This window comes from Schistocerca gregaria, chromosome 3, assembly GCF_023897955.1.
Source record: "Schistocerca gregaria isolate iqSchGreg1 chromosome 3, iqSchGreg1.2, whole genome shotgun sequence".
Taxonomy (NCBI): Eukaryota; Metazoa; Arthropoda; class Insecta; order Orthoptera; family Acrididae; genus Schistocerca; species Schistocerca gregaria.
The window spans coordinates 190,976,375-190,995,649 of NC_064922.1; the positions used below are offsets into that span (position 1 = coordinate 190,976,375).

The 19,275-nt window shown below is 44.0% G+C and overlaps 1 protein-coding gene and 1 pseudogene across 2 annotated transcripts in view; both read left to right on the forward strand.

The window, feature by feature from the left end:
• Positions 1-485: 485 nt before the first annotated feature.
• The window catches only part of LOC126356285 (toll-like receptor 2), a 497,935-nt gene continuing 479,145 nt past the window's right edge, over positions 486-19,275 (forward strand). The window contains exon 1 of one of the 2 annotated variants that reach the window (XM_050007162.1): positions 486-544. In XM_050007162.1, coding sequence (XP_049863119.1) covers positions 515-544 — 30 coding nt within the window. In that variant the 5' untranslated portion in view covers positions 486-514. Of the gene's footprint in view, positions 545-6,991; positions 7,345-19,275 lie in introns of those variants that run through there. The other variant, XM_050007161.1, reaches the window with a different exon arrangement.
• LOC126356790 (5S ribosomal RNA) lies at positions 12,262-12,378 on the forward strand (annotated as a pseudogene).

Sequence of the window (19,275 nt, forward strand, 5' to 3'; positions counted from 1 at the left end):
AACACCTGCTATGACGTACGTCTTTCTCGTCGGCCGCTCGAGGAACTGAGTGACGTCATGCAGAGCACGGGGAGCTCGGAGCGAGCAGTCTGTAGAACCATTTATACGTAATGCTACTGCTATGCAACGTCAGAACCGTTACGTCACTTCCCTCTAGTACAACATTCTGAAATTATGGTCTGTTTAATGAAAAAAATCGTGTAGTCTTAAAGGTACGTCTGAAAAATGTGTCGATTTAGGGAGGGTGCCGATTGTGGCGTGACAGACACACTCTGCATCGGGTGAAAGGCGACAGGTGCTCTCTTGCATTCTTCACTGTTTGACGCGGCGCATGCCACTCTATTCTTGTAGGAGAAAGCGGCCAACTGCATAGCGGTGCATCGTACGCTGTGTAGCATTCTGGTGCCCGGTTTAGTCAGAAGTTTCACGGTGGCCGTGGAATGTCACCCAACGCGGCCCGGTCTCTGGGGGTGGCGGCAGAGGCAGCGGTAGCAGTAACAGCAGGGTGCCTCAGATGGAACGGCAGTTGTCACTGAAACAACAGGTTTTCTGTTATATCTTATTCTCCAACGCCAGTTTAACCTGGGTGTTAAAGGCGCCGGTTTCTGAAATAACCGATTTTCGTTTTTGTATTCCTATTATTTCCTGTAGTAAACGTTGAATTCAAACAAAGATTGAAATATTTTGACTACCTTAATTTCAAGGTACATAGAATCAATATGTTAAACTATACAGGCAAATGAAACAAAACTTAGTCCATCCACCTTTCGTTGTTTTTCTCGAAAAGTGAGAAGTGGTTGAACACTACAGAAAACTACCAGTATCCTACTGGCAATTCTAAACATTTTCAAACTCTGGTTACAAATTGTATTGCAGTCGAAGGTCATCCCACTATTTGGGCAACATGAATAGTGAGTGTTAAAAGGATGATAAGTGAGGTTGACGAACTCTATTTTTCTTCTAAATTTGTCGGTTTTCTAGGGTCATAGACAGTTAAACGCTTATTACGTAAACCCGGACAACAGATCAGCTGCTCTGTACTTTTATTGCAAACTACGAATGAATTGTTATCTTCTATGTTTTCTCCTTATAAGGCGTAGAAGGAAACTTGTGGTTACTTCCGTTCTCAATCTTTTGAAGCATATAGCGCGTTTTACTTTATCTGATACCGCACTACGTAAAATACCTCTCCATTACACTCTGTAATACCTGACCCGAGGAGTCAAAAAGTATATTGCTCCCTCCTACGTATATCTCGCGAAGAGACCATGAGGATAAAATCAGAGAAATTACAGCCCATACAGAGACATACCGACAATCTTTCTTTCCACAAACAATACGAGACTGGAATAGAAGGGAGAACCGATAGAGGTATTCGAAGTACCCTCCGCCACACACCATCAGGTGGCTTGCCGAGTATGGATGTATATGTAGATACAAACTATTTTGATTTTACAAAAGCGGATTCTTCCTGTATTTCGTTCCAATAACTTTTCTCTCAAAAGTATATGAACCCTGTTCTTTTCAATCACAGCATCTTACTTTATCTTTCTTTTCGTAAGTTGTGTTCTGCTAATTTCTTACATCTCTCCATTCCTGACTCTCTTGCTTTACATCTACTGTATTTCTGCTACAACTAAAATGTAGGCATTTTTAATTATTTTCCTTACTGCCTAAAATTAACGTGTTGCCCAATTTTATGGAACATCAAAATAAAAGTCGGAGTACAACAACCGAAAGAACTGTTGCATCTATTCACATGCAAATTATATTTATAGCTAGCGATCCAGCCCCGCTTCGCAAGAGTAGTGCTAAGTATCAGCTTCAGACAAAGTGTGTGGTGTACATTATTTTGTTTCCAACCCACTGCGTAGAGTTCTGAACGAATTTCAGAGAATAGCGTTAAGTAACTGAATATAAGTCGCAAGATATAAGCAGCAAAAGGCAGAAAAGCTATCTGGAAGTACCAATGCCATTTTTCCCAAATTGAATTAGCATTTGGAGTGATGGGAGCTCATCATAATGCATGTAATGTGTTCCAACCATTGTAAATTTACAGTAGTATGCGAATAATGGGTGTTTGTGTGTGTAAGGCAGATGTACTATGTATCGGAGGCTGTCTGAGGTAGAACTAATTAAATTAAAAAAATATTAAAAAGACCCATGATGAATGTATTTATCTAGTGTTAACAATATTCCTGTTGCCGGTCACTGTGGCCGAGCGGTTCTAGGTGCTTCAGTCAGGAACCGCGCTGCTGTTACGGTCCTAGTTTCGAATCCTGTCTCGGGCGTGGATGTGTGTGATGTGCTTAAGTTAGTTAGGTTTAAGAAGTTCTGAGTCTAGGGGACTGATGACCTCGGATGTTAAGTCCCATGACGCTTAGAGCCAAATGAACCATCTGAACAATATTCCTGCTGTAAACTTTAGTACTCATGGTGATGTATTGTTTCAGTCTCGTTGCTGCACTCCGTTGTTGTGGACTCTTTATGGCAGACTTCTTTGCCGTGCCATGCACTGTATCGTGTCCACATCTAGGTTTCATTCACGGAAGGAAAGAAACTGAGCATCGAAAGAACTTACTGCACGTAACCGAACCAAAGTTCCTGAAGTACTTTTTTGGAAAACATTTTGCTTGTAGCATAAAAAATAAAACACAACATATTTTAGATTCTTTTTTTTCCCTAAGCGTCTGTTCTCAAACGTTTGCAGGAAAACTATTGGTTAAAATATTTGGTTATTTCAAATAGTCTCACACCACAGCCTGATTATGAGATGCTATCTTTTTATTATGTCATATTTATTACGATAGTTTAAAGCCGATTAACTCATTGCTCGTTGTTCGATTAAGAGACTGCGAATTGCAAGTGCAAATATGAGCGAAGCAGAAATTGGTAGTCTGAAACTGCCGTAATATTTCGAAATGCATATCTCCACATCAATGAGAAGCGAATGCTAGGATAAGACGCAGAGTGAAGAGTGAGAAAAAGTTACACAGCCGGGGTTCAATCCCAGAACCTTTTAGTTTCAGTCACATTCGGTTTATATATATATATATATATATTACTTATCAGACACTACTGGAAGTTTAGTCCTCACACACACGAGCATCGTTCTGCTGTTGTGCAACGTAATATGGAGTCACAAGCATGCGACACCCGCATCCGGCCTCAGACAGTGTGCCCTCCCTGCCGGCAAAACGTAACGGTGAGCAGGGTGGCAAAAGTGTAGTGAAAGGGTCGGCTACACCAGTTTGCCGAGTGCATATTCTGGCGTAATGCCACTGATCGTCTCCCCCATCATCTGCAACCAGAAGACCACCACACTAGATGTGAATTTGAAAAAAAATTGCTCTGAGCACTATGGGACTCAACAGCTGAGGTCATAAGTCCCCTAGAACTTAGAACTACTTAAACCTAACTAACCTAAGGACAACACAAACATCCATGCCCGAGGCGGGATTCGAACCTGCGACCGTAGCGGTCGCGCGGTTCCAGACTGTAGCGCCAGAACCGCTAGACCACCAGCGGCCCGCTGCGAATTTGACCCCGCTTCCTACATTCTGAAGGAACTGCTGTGTTCTCTGTTGTGGCGTAAACGTATATCAGTGTCTCTGTTAGTTCAAAGTGGATCAAAATCACTACAGCAGTTCTTGACATTAGCCTTCATATGCAGACGGACACAAGCAAGCGGCTATAGAGGGAAACAGAGATTAAATTGGATTTATATGCGAGTAAATTGGCTACAAACACGCGGAACGAAAATTACACTACTGGTCATTAAAAATGCTACACCAAGAAGAAATGCAAGAGATTAACTAGTATTCATTGGTCAAATATATTATACTAGAACTGACATGTGATTACATTTTCACGCAATTTGGGTTCATAGATCCTGAGAAATCAGTACCCAGAACAACCACCTCTGGCCGTAATAAAGGCCTTCATACGCAGGGCATTGAGTCAAACAGAGCTTTAATGGTGTGTACAGGTTCAGTTGCCCATGCAGCTTTAACACGATACTACAGTTCATCAAGAGTAGTGACTGGCGTGTTGTGGCGAGCCAGTTGCTCGGCCAGCATTGACCAGACGTTTTCAGTTGGTGAGAGATCTGGAGAACGTGCTGGCCAGGGCAGCAGTCGAACATTTGCTGTATCGTGAAAGGCCCGTACAGGACCTGCAACATGCGTTCGTGCATTACTCTGCTTAAATGTACGGTTTCGCAGGGAGCGAATGAAGGGTAGAGACAAGGGTCGTAACACATCTGAAATGTAGCGTCCACTGTTCAAAGTGCCGTCAATGGCAACAAGAGCTGACCGAGACGTATAACCAAAGGCACCCCATACCATCACGCCGGGTGATACGCCAGTATGGCGATGACGAATACACGCTTCCAATGTGCGTTCACGGCGATGTCGCCAAACACGGATGCGACCACCATGATGCTATAAATAGAACCTGGATTCATCCGAAAAAATTACGTTTCGCCATTCGTGCACCCAGGTTCGTCGTTGAGTACACCATCGCGGGCGCTCCTGTCTGTGATGCAGCATCAAGGGTACCGGTGCCATGGTCTCCGAGCTGATAGTCCATGCTGCTGCAAACGTCGTCGAACTGTTCGTGCAGATGGTTGTTTTCTTGCTAACGCCCTCATCTGTTGACTCAGGGATCGAGACGTGGTTGCACGATCCGTTACATCCATAGGGATAAGATGCCTGTCATCTCGACTGCTAGTGATCGAGGCTGTTGGGATCCAGCACCGCATTCCGTATTACCCTCCTGAATCCACCGCTCCATACTCCGCTAACAGTCATTGGATCTCGACCAACGCGAGCAGCAATGTCGCGATACGATAAACCGCAATCGCGATAGGCTACAATCCGACTTTTACCAAAGTCTGAAACGTGATGGTACGTTTCACCGAGCAGCGCCGGTCAACTGCTGTTTGTGTATGAGAAATCGGTTGAAAACTTTCCTCATGGCAGCACGTTGTAGGTGTCACCACCGGCGCCAACCTTGTATGAATGCTCTGAAAAGCTAATCATCTGCATATCATAGCATCTTCTTCCTGCAGTTAAATTTCGAGTCTGTAGCACGTCATCTTCGTGGTGTAGCAATTTTAACGGCCAGTAGTGCACTAGATATATGCCAAATTACACATTGATCCGTGTGTTGTTGTTATGCTTCCCGCATTGTTGCGTTTGATTACAAGAGTAAAAGTCTGAAACGTAATTTTCTCAGGGTGTAGGATTTTTAAAGTTGTCGCCCATCCGGCGTGAAGGTCGCCTAATGTAGCGTCGAATGTACTAAGACCTGCACCAAGGCGGCCGGATCTGCACCGTAAAGGGTCTCCCGGCCAATGACGCCAACGCTCATTTCCATTGATGTATTAAATAGTTAAGCTACTTCCGTAAAAACTGCGAATACGTGGTAGTTCTGACTTACAATAAACATTCGTAATGTTTGGCATAATTTCAGAAAGGAAACCTAAAGCAAACACCTGAAGCATACGACGAGATGTGACATGTATGAGTAAAGTGTCGGAATGAACAGAGACGGATTTTTTCAAGCAATTTGATATAGTTGCCGAAACTCTTTGTTCTTTCACATTAGCCGGTCGGAGTGGCCGTGCGGTTCCAGGCGCTACAGTCTGGAGCCGAGCGACCGTTACGGTCACAGGTTCGAATCCTGCCTCGGGAATGGATGTGTGTGATGTTCTTAGGTTAGTTAGGTTTAATTAGTTCTAAGTTCGAGGCGACTGATGACCTCAGAAGTTAATTTGCATAGTGCTCAGAGCACTATTCTTTCACATTAAAATCAGTTTTCGTTTCGTGAAAATTTATATGGGAAAAACAACCTTCCTTCCGAAGCAATGGATAAAATCTAAATCCAGGGCCAGCAGTCGACCATAGATTGACAAAAGGAGCAGAGAATTCAGCAGAGCGGTATCACAAGTTGTCGGACTGAGAAATGGAAGAAGTTGCTGCAGTCCGTTTCCGTCGTACACGATTTCAATGGCGAGAAGCTATTTTTCGATAGAGAACGTAATGGTATGATCTATCTGAATTTTTTTTTTTTTTTTTTTTGTAAATTTGAGTAGTGTTCTAGAAATCTCTGCAAAGTTCTCAACGTCTTAGAAAGTTTTGCAGGGACTGTAATGTTCTCCATGGGGTCACACGTTGTCGGGCTGAGAACAGAATAAAGTTACTAGAATCTGTTTCCCTTCTGCACGATTTCAATGGCCGGAACGTGTTTTCTCAGTGCAGAACATACTGAAATGATAAATTCGGGAATTCTGCAAATTTGAGGAATATTCTAGAAATTTCTGAAAAGTTCTAGAAAGCTTGGCATTGTTGTCTAATGCTCTCCATTCGGCAGTGGTGGAATGTTGTTGGTTTGCCGGTGTGGCCGAGTGGTTCTAGGCGCTACTGTCTGCTACGGTTGCAGGTTTGAATCCTGCCTCAGGCATGGATGTGTGTTTTCCTTAGTGTTAGTTAGGTTTAAGTAGTTTCTAAGTTCTAGGGAACTGGTGACCCCATAGTGCTGAGAGTAATTTGAACCATTTTTGAATGTTCTTGACTTGAAAATACTCAGGGCGGCGATCCAGAAGTTTCAGCCTCAGAGTGTAGATGAGGAAATGTTAAACAGCTCGTAAACCGACCTGTTCCACGTCACTCCGGTATAATGCGGGAATGGCCCGCGCCACAATTAACTGACCTTCCTTCCTCCGAAATGCATCTGCGTTCAGTTACGTCACGTGGTTGCCTTATAGAAAAGACCGCGGCAGTGGAAACGAGTTGAGAACGAGAGATTTGATCATCTGTAATACGCGACAGGACGGAGAACCGGTCCTTGCCTTGTAAGGCGCACCACGCCGCTAGCTGAGGACTTCGGCGCCGCCTCCCGTCAACCTGTTGGCAGCCGAAGCGGCGGTGGGGCCTCGTGATGGTAGTGGGGGGGGGGGGGGGGGGGGGCAGCGGTGAGGCGGCGTGTTGTGCAACGCGTGCTGGGAAAGCCGGCGGACGTGCTATCTGCTTCTGCTTCCTCGTGGACGCCGCCGACCCGCACTGTCCACAGGCAACTACGCAACTACAGGTCGCCTCCGCGCGCTTACGGCCGGCCGCCGCGTTCACTTGTTACCTTTTCTTTGCCGCCGACCACGACGCGATGGAAGTGACCACGTGGCGGCGCTCCCGCGACTTGCCAGCGTCAGTGTTGTGCGCTAGCTTCAGTGTTGTTCTCGTATCTGTCAACGAACTGACAGGTGGGCGATAGCTCTGACGTAGTGTTCCTTTCAGTTGTGCGCGACGACAGAAGATGGCACTGCGAGAGATGCACCTCCACGTGGTGAGTCACAAAAAAACCGTCTTCAATAGTGATTCAGTAATACTTTTGTAGAATAGCGTGAAGCTCTATTCGCCCTAGACGCCGTGGCGAACTTTCAACGTCACGGGAAAATAATCGGCAATGCGTGACATTTTCAGTACAAGTAAGATATTTATTTCCAGCCATAATGCCTGTGTTTGTGAAGCGTGACTGTGTGGGAAAATTATTTATTCCAAATTTCTACTACCAGTCACTTTTTATTTTATGCTTAATCTAACGTAATGAAACACATTTCGAACATGTTTTGTTTATCTTCAAGCGTTTGTACATATATACGTACATCGAGTACATTTCTCGATGTATGTGTATATGTACAAACGCTTGAGGATGAACAAAACATGTTCGAAAAGTGTTACATTATGTTAGATTAAGCATGAAATAAAAAGTGACTGGTAGCAGAAGCTTGAAATAAACAAGTGAGATATGCTCGACAGCTGTAACGTTTTGTATGTGGAGAACTACATCGCCCGAACGTTAGTGAATATTTTTAGATTGCTGCCAGTTTCGACAGTAAAGATCACCAGTCTACAAGACATACTGATTGCTCTGACAATTTTGCCTCTGGTTTGTCTCCTGAGGCCAAATATGCTTCTACATTTCTAACTTTCGAATGTCTGATATGATCAGAACTAGACTTTCGCGTATGTAGAGGATGTCACTAAATATCTTAATCTGAGGAGGTAATATTCATCCTTCCATTCATTCATTCACACGTTGTGTTCCAAGAATCGTATCATGAAGGAGAGCCTCCAGGAATGTGGGAGGGCTAAAATTATGCAATAACAACCACAGGCATCCGCTGCTAGGCCTATCTATTTCTCTGCATCAGACTTTTCACAGACGATGCATCTATCTGTAATGAAGTAGTGCCTGAAAAAAAATGGACCAATATTGTCGAGGAGAACACGGCAAGATATCCCAGATACTTCGCTCAGTGGAAGAGAAGTAAAAAATAACCGAAGACGCGTCTTGGCTTATCCGCAGATACCTGTACCGTTTCTGAGAAAACTACGGTCACAATTTTCAGTGTAGTTTAGATGCCATTTAAAGCGCCGTAATTTCAGCCGAAATGGTGGCGCAATGGCTAGTGTCGACGCCTCTCATTTTTGCGCCCTGTGTTCGAAACCTGATTATCGTATGTATTTATTCACTCAGTTATCTACACATGTCCGTAGAAGGTTACTCCATTAGTGTTTCTTAACAAGTTATGCGTTACAAGCGAGTTATATTAATTGTAAAATTACAGCTGGGTTTCCCAATACAGTAGGTGTCACATATTTACCTATATTTTATATGTGTGTGTATGTTATTTCCAGGAGTTACATTCCTATTAAATTCTCATCATCTTATATTTAATTCCTACATCAATTACTATATTAATTCTTATATTTTATTCTTATGCTTATTCTTCAGAAATGTTTGGTGCATTGGCTTGAACGATGCCGACTGTAGAAACATTCGAAACAGAAATTATGACCACGAGCATCGCGCAACGGCAGGTTTGCCACAGGGACATTCTCCGTATGAATCTCACTCGGTAAAAGTAGAACTTGATTATGAATCAAGATATACTACACGACTTTCAAGGAAAATAATTTTCTCTTTCTTTCCATTCACCAAGTATACAGTTAGTAGACGAATAAGGACAATGTTATTTCAATATACATTGGAAATCATGTGTGCAGTAATTTTCAATGGACATGTGCAGATAATTAAATCACAAAAATAAAAGAAATATTCGGGTTTTGAATACGGAGACAAAAGTGTGAAACTGCAACGCTGGCTACTGCGCCACTACTTCAGCTGATTAGTTTACCGCTAAGATGAACATAAATACCTTGGAAACTTTGACGGCCGCTTTTCAGAAGCGTTCGGGTATCTACGGATAAACCGAGATACGGGTTCGCTTATTTTGACTCCTTTTCCACGGAGCGAATTTTCTGCGAAATCAGGTTACTGTACTAGCATTCTCATCGTCTGTCACATCTTGATGTGATTTAGAAGCGTGGTAGAGACTCGCAACTTGCTTTACATGTAAAACTGAGCATTTCGCAAAACTGAAAAACGTAGTATCCTATGACTACAATATCAGTGAGTCACATTTGAAACCTGTCAGCATACACAAATACCTCCGTCTTGGCAGTTGACCCTAAATAACGAAAAGTGTGAGGTCATCCACATGAGTGCTAAAAGGAACTCGATAAAGTTTGGTTACACGATAAATAAGTCTAATCTGAAAGCCGTAAATTCAACTAAATACCTAGGTATTACAATTACGAACAACTTAAATTGTAAGGAACACATACATAATGTTGTGGGGAAGGCTAACCAAAGACTTTTATTGTCAGGACGATTTGAAAATGTAACAGACCTACTAAGGAGAGTGCCTACACTACGCATGTCCGTCCTCTTTTAAAACACTGCTGCGCGTTGTGGCATCCTTACCAGATGGGACTGACAGACTACACCGAAAAAGTTCGAAGAAGGGCAGCACGTTTTGTATTATCGCGAAATATGGGAGAGAGTGTCACAGAAATGATACAGGATTTGGACTAGAAATCATTAAAAGAAAGGCGTTTTTCATTGCGACGGAATCATCTCACGAAATTCCAATCACCAACTTTCTCCTGTTGTTGTTGTTGTGGTCTTCAGTCCTGAGACTGGTTTGATGCAGCTCTCCATGCTACCCTATCCTGTGAAAGATTCTTCATCTCCCAGTACTTACTGCAACCCACATCCTTCTGAATCTGCTTAGTATATTCATCTCTTGGTCTCCCTCTACGATTTTTACCCTCCACGCTGCCCTCCAATGCTAAATTTGTGATCCCTTGATGCCTCAGAACATGTCCTACTAACCGGTCCCTTTTTTTTGTCAAGTTGTGCCACACACTCCTCTTCTCCCCAATTCTATTCAATACTTCATCATTAGTTATATGATCTACCCACTTAATCTTCAGCATTCTTCTGTAGCACCACATTTCGAAAGCTTCTATTCTCTTCTTGTCCAAACTATTTATAGTCCATGTTTCACTTCCATACATGGCTACACTCCATACAAATACGTTCAGAAACGACTTCCTGACACTTAAATCAATACTTGATGTTAACAAATTTCTCTTCTTCAGAAACGCTTTCCTTGCCATTGCCAGTCTACATTTTATACCCTCTCTACTTCGACCATCATCAGTTATTTTGCTCCCCAAATAGCAAAACTCATTTACTACTTTAAGTGCCTCATTTCCTAATCTAATTCCCTCAGCATCACTCGACTTAATTCGACTACATTCCATTATCCTCGTTTTGCTTATGTTGGTGTCCATCTTATACCCTCCTTTCAAGACTCTGCCCATTCCGTTCATCTGCTCTTCTAAGTCCTTTGCTGTCTCTGATAGAATTACAATGTCATTGGCGAATCTCAAAGCTTTTATTTCTTCTCCGTGGATTTTAATACCTACTCCGAATTTTTCTTTTGTGTCCTTTACTGCTTGCTCAATATACAGATTGAATAACATCGGGGAGAGGCTACAACCCTGTCTCACTCTCTTCCCAACCACTGCTTCCCTTTCATGCCTCTCAACTCTTATAACTGCCATCTGGTTCCTGTACAAATTGCAAATACCCTTTCGCTCCCTGTATTTTACCCCTGCCTCATTCAGAATTTGAAAGAGAGTATTCCAGTCAACATTGTCAAAAGCTTTCTCTAAGTCTACAAATGCTAGAAACGTTGGTTTGCCTTTCCTTAATCTCCCTTCTAAGATAAGTCGTAACGTCAGTATTGTCTCACGTGATCCAATATTTCTACGGAATCCAAACTGATCTTCCCCGAGGTCGGCTTCTACTAGTTTTTGCATTCGTCTGTAAAGAATTCGCCTTAGTATTTTGCAGCTGTGACTTATTAAACTGATAGTTCGGTGATTTTCACATCTGTCAACACCTGTTTTCTTTGGGATTGGAATTATTACATTCTTCTTGAAGTCTGAGGGTATTTCGCCTGTCTCATGCATCTTGCTCACCAGATGGTAGAGTTTCGTCAGGACTGGCTCTCCCAAGGCCATCAGTAGTTCTAATGGAATGTTGTCTACTCTCGGGGCCTTGTTTCGACTCAGGTCTTTCAGTGCTCTGTCAAACTCTTCACGCAGTATCGTATCTCCCATTTCAACTTCATCTACATCCTCTTCCATTTCCCTAACATTGTCCTCAAGTACATCGCCCTTGTATAGACCCTCCATATACTCCTTCCACCTTTCTGCTTTCCCTTCTTTGCTTAGAACTCTGTTTCCATCTGAGCTTCATACACGTGGTTCTCTTTTCTCCACAGGTCTCTTTAATTTTCCTGTAGGCAGTATCTAACTTTCTCTTACGAATGCGAAAATACTTTGTTGACACCGACACATAGGGAGGAACGACCACCACGATAAAATAACGGAAATCAGAGCTCGTACGGAAAGATATAGGTGTTCATTCTTTCCGCGCGCTATACGAGAGAGGAATAATAGAGAATTGTGAATGTGGTCCGATGACCCCTCTGCCAGGTACTTGAATGTGATTTGCAATCCACGTAGATGTAGATGTAGATGTAACGGTTTGCAAGGATATAAACTGAGCCAATTACATAGATCCATTAAAGCAGATGACAGATTGCTGATGATTAGTATAATATTAGGGAAATGCCATCAGTCGTTTTTAGAATATTTCTCAAGTATGTAGTTTAACAGGGAATATTGAACGGATCCAAAGAGGGCAGCACAAATGGTCTCTTACCATAAATGGCCATGTTCATAGAATAAAATGTAACTAAATCCGGTACGTCTCTAATAAGACGAACCCAGGTTCTTATGTCATTCGAATATTCGCGTGCACTAGGCGCTAAATTATTGGGGCAACGGCCTGCCGCAGTGGATACACCGGTTCCCGTCAGATCACCGAAGTTAAGCGCTGTCGGGTATGGGCGGCACTAGGATGGGTGACCATCCGGGCCGCCATGCGCTGTTGACGTTTTTCGGGGTGCACTCAGCCTCGTGATGCTGATGCCAATTGAGGAGCTACTCGACCGAATAGTGGCGGCTCCGGTCTGGGACAGCGGTGTGCTGACCACACGCCTTTCCTGTCCACATCCTCAGCTGAGAATGACATGGCAGTCGGATGGTCCCCTGCAGTCATGGACTGTGCGGCTAATCCCGGCGGACGTTAGGGTCCTCCCTCGGGCATGGGTGTGTGTGTTTGTTCTTAGGATAATTTAGGCTAAGTAGTGTGTAAGCTTAGGGACTGATGAACTTAGTAGTTAAGTCCCATATGACTTCACACACATCGGATGGTCCCGATGGGCCACTGGTGGCCTGAAGACGGAGTGCTAAATGATTGGACGCCAACGATTCATCACAGAACGTGTGGGTTCAGAGGCATGTCTGCTCTGTAAAGTGGAATAGGTGGTGATCTGTGGCATTTCTGCCGAAAGAGCACAATGCTAGAGCACGGACTCGTGATTAGGATCACACAGTTCAATGTACATTGTTGAACATAGAGCTCCGCAACAGACCACAACTACGTGTTCACGTGTTGACTCAACGCTATCCTCAGTGCAGTGGGCACGTGACTGGCTCTTCGGGAGAATCAAATTTTTGCCATACCAAGTCAATCGTCGTCTCCACAATCGCCGTCATCGATGTAACGGTGGCCTGAAGCGCGCCATGGACGCAGGCTGATGGGAGCAGTATAATACTATGGATGCTATGGGAGATGAGGGAGCGTCTGGTCTAGCGTTGTCATGCTGGAGGAGAGAAACTCTTCGTATTCGAAACTCGATTACAGCACGCTGTTTGTCAAGCAACCACATAGTTGCGCTATACACCGTCATGATACGGGCTACAGTTTATCTGCGACACCTTGATAGTGATAGAGCGGTGCAAGCAGAGGTGAGTCTGTGGCTCCGTCAACAAGACCAAACATTCTACAGTGACGGTATCAACAAACTGCTGTCTTGTCTCGAGATATGTACTCGTGCCAGAACGACTGCGTCGGGAAATAAATTTGTAGACATGTAGAAAAAAGATGCAGAATGTAAATAACGTTTGTTTCATTTTAAACGTTGTAAGAGTTTCCATATTAAAAATTTTGGGAGAATACTTTTCATCACGCCTTCGTATACTTACATGTATTTTTATTTACGTAGACACCTCTTAAAATATAACAGGGGAAAACATCAAACAACAGTTACTCAACCGCTCTATTGCGAAATGTGTACAGCAGAAATCGAAAACCTTCAATACAATAACGCTCTTCATTAATCTTGTTATAACAGTAACTCTCATGTCCCTTCAGAGCAAGTGCTGCACGAAGCCCAAACAGTATAATTCTCATCCGCTGTCATTTAAAAGTATTGTTTTTAACACTGCGGCTAAAAGATAATACACACATTTCTTAGGCAGATATACACTCCTGGAAATGGAAAAAAGAACACATTGACACCGGTGTGTCAGACCCACCATACTTGCTCCGGACACTGCGAGAGGGCTGTACAAGCAATGATCACACGCACGGAACAGCGGACACACCAGGAACCGCGGTATTGGCCGTCGAATGGCGCTAGCTGCGCAGCATTTGTGCACCGCCGCTGTCAGTGTCAGCCAGTTTGCCGTGGCATACGGAGATCCATGGCAGTCTTTAACACTGGTAGCATGCCGCGACAGCGTGGACGTGAACCGTATGTGCACTTGACGGACTTTGAGCGAGGGCGTATAGTGGGCATGCGGGAGGCCGGGTGGACGTCCCGCCGAATTGCTCAACACGTGGGGCGTGAGGCCTCCACAGCACATCGATGTTGTCGCCAGTGGTCGGCGGAAGGTGCACGTGCCCGTCGACGTGGGACCGGACCGCAGCGACGCACGGATGCACGCCAAGACCGTAGGATCCTACGCAGTGCCGTAGGGGTCAGCACCGCCACTTCCCAGCAAATTAGGGACACTGTTGCTCCTGGGGTATCGGCGAGGACCATTCGCAACCGTCTCCATGAAGCTGGGCTACGGTCCCGCACACCGTTAGGCCGTCTTCCACTCACGCCCCAACATCGTGCAGCCCGCCTCCAGTGGTGTCGCGACAGGCGTGAATGGAGAGACGAATAGAGACGTGTCGTCTTCAGCGATGAGAGTCGCTTCTGCCTTGGTGCCAATGATGGTCGTATGCGTGTTTGGCGTCGTGCAGGTGAGCGCCACAATCAGGACTGCATACGACCGAGGCACACAGGGCCAACACCCGGCATCATGGTGTGGGGAGCGATCTCCTACACTGGCCGTACACCTCTGGTGATCGTCGAGGGGACACTGAATAGTGCACGGTACATCCAAACCGTCATCGAACACATCATTCTACCATTCCTAGACCGGCAAGGGAACTTGCTGTTCCAACAGGACAATGCACGTCCGCATGTATCCCGTGCCACCCAACGTGCTCTAGAAGGTGTAAGTCAACTATCCTGGCCAGCAAGATCTCCGGATCTGTCCCCCATTGAGCATGTTTGGGACTGGATGAATCGTCGTCTCACGCGGTCTGCACGTCCAGCACGAACGCTGATCCAACTGAGGCGCCAGGTGGAAATGGCCTGGCAAGCCGTTCCACAGGACTACATCCAGCATCTCTACGATCGTCTCCATGGGAGAATAGCAGCCTGCATTGCTGCGAAAGGTGGATATACACTGTACTGGTGCCGACTTTGTGCATGCTCTGTTGCCTGTGTCTATGTGCCTGTGGTTCTGTCAGTGTGATCATGTGATGTATCTGACCCCAGGAATGTGTAAATAAATTTTCCCCTTCCTGGGACAATGAATTCACGGTGTTCTTATTTCAATTTCCAGGAGTGTAGGAGCTTGGGACCTAGATCTTATTTTTTAAATTCAGCGTGTTGTCATGGAGGTATCACATTCGGCACCAATTAGTGAATAGACTGACATGTTTTTATGGACCTTACATGTCCCAGAAATTCTGGAGATTGTGGGATTTAGGAAAAAGTGAGATGATAAATGACCTATGCTTTCTAACGCAGCGAACAGAAATTTACGGATCTGCATCAAATCATTAAACGAAACATCCACAGAAGATGCAATTATATCTCTGTTTCAAGGGACACATAGAACAGGCTTCTCAGACAGTATATACTTTCTAGTGCGCAGTTAATTTGGAAAACTATCTTTTCTAGTACCGAAATGATACTTTGCGTGTCAATAAATGTGCCTACAGCTGAATTTTGTCTCACACAGGTGAAGTTATTTCTGTAAACGTAGTTTAAAATTCTGCTTAGGAGCGTTTTAGTGAGGAAGTTTACAATGAATGCTACATAGCCAACTGGTGAAAGTTGTATACGACACTTCTTCTACACTTCATTGCGATAGTCAAAACTATACTGCAGAGAATTCAGTATAAGCAAAACTGCTGTCAGCACCCCGAGGAGCTTTTCAGATAATTCAACTGTGTAAAAGAAGTAGCGGTAGGTGTCAACGGAAATTACAGAATCACCTTCGTTTCGATGGTAACACTGAACCGTTTGACTTTAGCGCAGATACATTTAAAAAAAAGGGTAGGGGAAACGTAATAAAGCAAATTCTAAAGTTGGCTTTAAAATCACAAAATCACTTACAATAAGAATAACATAACATATAATATATGTGCAAAAGAAGATAGTCTAAATTAGCAATACACTCACAGAACGAGGTGAGTTTTTGTGTTTATGGCCTGGTATGACTGCAAAGAAACAAAGAAATGAATAAAACTGGATTTCAGCGTTTTTGGTAAGCTTCTAACTAATTTTGTGAAGTGTGCGAAAAGTTGGCACTTATTAAACTTACGAGTTTCACTCTTGTCCCGACATACAGGCTTTAAAATTGGGAACTGCTGAAAACCTGATGGCTTCTCAGCGAGTTACGAAAATACAGGTTGTGTATTACCAGGTGAGACAGGAAAACGAAGAAACAGGTCATGGTACAGAGGAGCGGACTAGTCGAAACTATGACTGTAACGGGAAAAGAAACGCAGATGAGTGGGAATGTAGTCTGGCAAATAGATTAACCAAAAACGTTCTTCGCTGGATTTCAAGACACTGGGATAGACCAAGGGGACGAATTAATGAAAGGCAAGTTATCTATGTTGTCTTCAACGGAAGACTGGTTTGAGTTTGATGCAACAATTCTCCAGTTAGTTTGTCCCTTTTTCTTTTCTTTTTTCCTTTTTAGACAACTTGTGCTATCAGACTGTTTTCTCCCCGACTCAATGCTAACTTAATGCAGTACGTTCTCAATAGTTATCCAATCTATCCATCAATCCATCAAATCATCAGCATTCTTCTGTAGTTTCTTGGTTTATCGTGGTATCAGTAGATTTAAATGTTCCTTTATCTTGTTCTATATTCTACGTTCTTTGTTCACGTAAGTTTTCGAAGAGCTGTTCCTCTCTCTTTACTACGCTGCACAAGTCATCGGTTAACACGATTTTTCCGCAGTGCTTTTCAGTGCGACATATGCCGTTTCTAAGGTGCATTCTAAAACGCACCCCAGTACTTCAGTGGATTCCAAAACATTCGTTAACATCCTAGACCATTAGAAAAGCTCGATCATGTCTCAGAACGATCTCTATTTCGTCTGTTGAAAATACGTTGGTGCAAAGGGGACAGAAGACCAGAACGATGTGATGGCGGCCATTTAAAACGTATCTCCACAACCACAACAGCTATGACCCACAACCTCTCTAGAGCACAACAGTCGAAAGAAGGACAGCCCCAGACATGCGAGCCAGTGATTGGTGGGTGGTGATTCTGGAGGTATCTTCTTCACCCACAAACACTAATTTATACCTACACAGTGATGAACCAAAACATTATGATAGCGCGAAAAACTATACGCACGAACAGACCTCGGAAAGCCCAGCGGTAGCAAGGGACCGAAATATCATCCTCAGCTAGAGGCATCACTATAAGCGGATATGCAGAGGCAGATGGTGGCTCTCCCGGCCGTTGTCAGCTTTCGTGACCAAAACCGCCATTTCTCAACCAAGTAGCTCCTCAGTTGGGCTCACAAGGGTGAGTACAGACCGCTTGCCAACAACGCTCTGCAGACTCGTTCGGTCACCTATCCAATTGCTACTAGACGAGCCGGATAGGACTAACTCCGATGACCCGACGAGAACCGGTTCTACTACTGTGGCAAGGCCGTTGTCATAGTGACCACTGATCACCGCTATACTCAACGCCACGTGGAATCTCTGCAGGCATATGACGCGGAAAGTAACGTATAAAAGCGGAGCAGAAATGAATAAGAAGTCATTCTAGCGATTGATAAGGGAAATCCTCTGACGTAAGTGACTTGGCGGAAATACTAATTGAAGACATAGAAAAGTCAAAACAACCTTTGGTGAAATTAAAAGCAAGGGTGGTGACATTAAGAGTGCAGTGGGAATACCACTGTTAAATGCGGAGGAGAGAGCGGACATGTGGAAATAATAATTGAAGTCCACTACGAGAGGTTAGATTTGTCTGATGAAGTGATAGAAGAAGAAACGGGAATCAATGTAGAAGAGATCGTGGATAAAGTATTAGAATCAGAATTTAAAAGAGCTTTGGAACATTTAAGATCCAATAAGGCAGAAATAGTAGATAATATTCTATCAGCATTTTTAAAACCATTGGGGGAAGACGCTGGTGTGTAGAATGTGTACGCTTGGCGATACACTATCGGACATTCGAAATCACGTCATCCATTTAATTCCGAAGACTGCAATAGTTGACAGGTACGAGACTTATCGTACAATGTGCTTAACAGCTCTTGCATCCAAGTTACATACAAGAATAATATACTGAAGAATGGAAAAGGAAATTGAAGATGTGTTACATGACGGTCAACTTGGCTTTAGGAAAGGTGAAGGTACCAGAGAGACAGTTTTGACGTTGCGGTTGATAATGGAAGCAAGACTTAAGAAAAATCAAAGCACTTTCAAAGTATTTCTCTACCTTGAAAAGGCTTTCGACAATGTCAAATGGTGCAAAATGCTCGAACTTTTGAGAAGAATAGGGGTAAGCTACAGGAGGGGACGGTAATATTCAGCATGTACTAGAGCCAAGAGGGAGTAATGGCTCAAATGGCTCTATGGGACAACATCTATGGTCATCAGTCCCCTAGAACGTAGAACTATTTAAACCTAACCTAAGGACAGCACACAACGCCTAGTCATCACGAGGCAGAGAAAATCCCTGACCCCGCCGGGAATCGAACCCGGGAACCCGGGCGCGGAAAACGAGAACGCTAGTGCACGACCACGAGCTGCGGACAGGAGTAATGTGAGTGGAAGGCGTAGAACGAAGTGCTCAGATTAAAAGAGGTGAAGGACAAGGATGTAGTCCTTCCCTCCTACTTTTCAGTCTATACATCGAAGAAGCAACGAAGGAAATAAATGAAATGTTAAACACTGGAATTCACGGGTGACATTGCCATACTCAGCAAAAGCGAAGAAGAATGACAGGATCTACTGAGTACAGAATACGATTTGAGAGTAATCAAAGAAAGGAGAAAGTACCAAGAGGTAGCAGAAATGAGCACAGTGAGGAATTTAACATATGTATTGATGGTCATGAAGTAGATGAAGGTGAGCAGTTCTGCTACCTACACAGCAAAATAACGCATGACGGACGGACCAAAGAGAACATCAAGAACAGACTAGCACTGGCAAATGGGGCATTCGTGACCAAGAGAAGTCTTCTAGTGTCAAACATAATTCGAGGAGGAAATTTCTGAAAATGTACGTTTGGAGCACATCATTGTATGGTGGTGAAACAGAAATTGGAATACATCTAGAAAATAATTGAGGACGTAGGTTGCAAGATGAAGAGGCTGGCACAGGAGAGGAATTCGTGGCGGG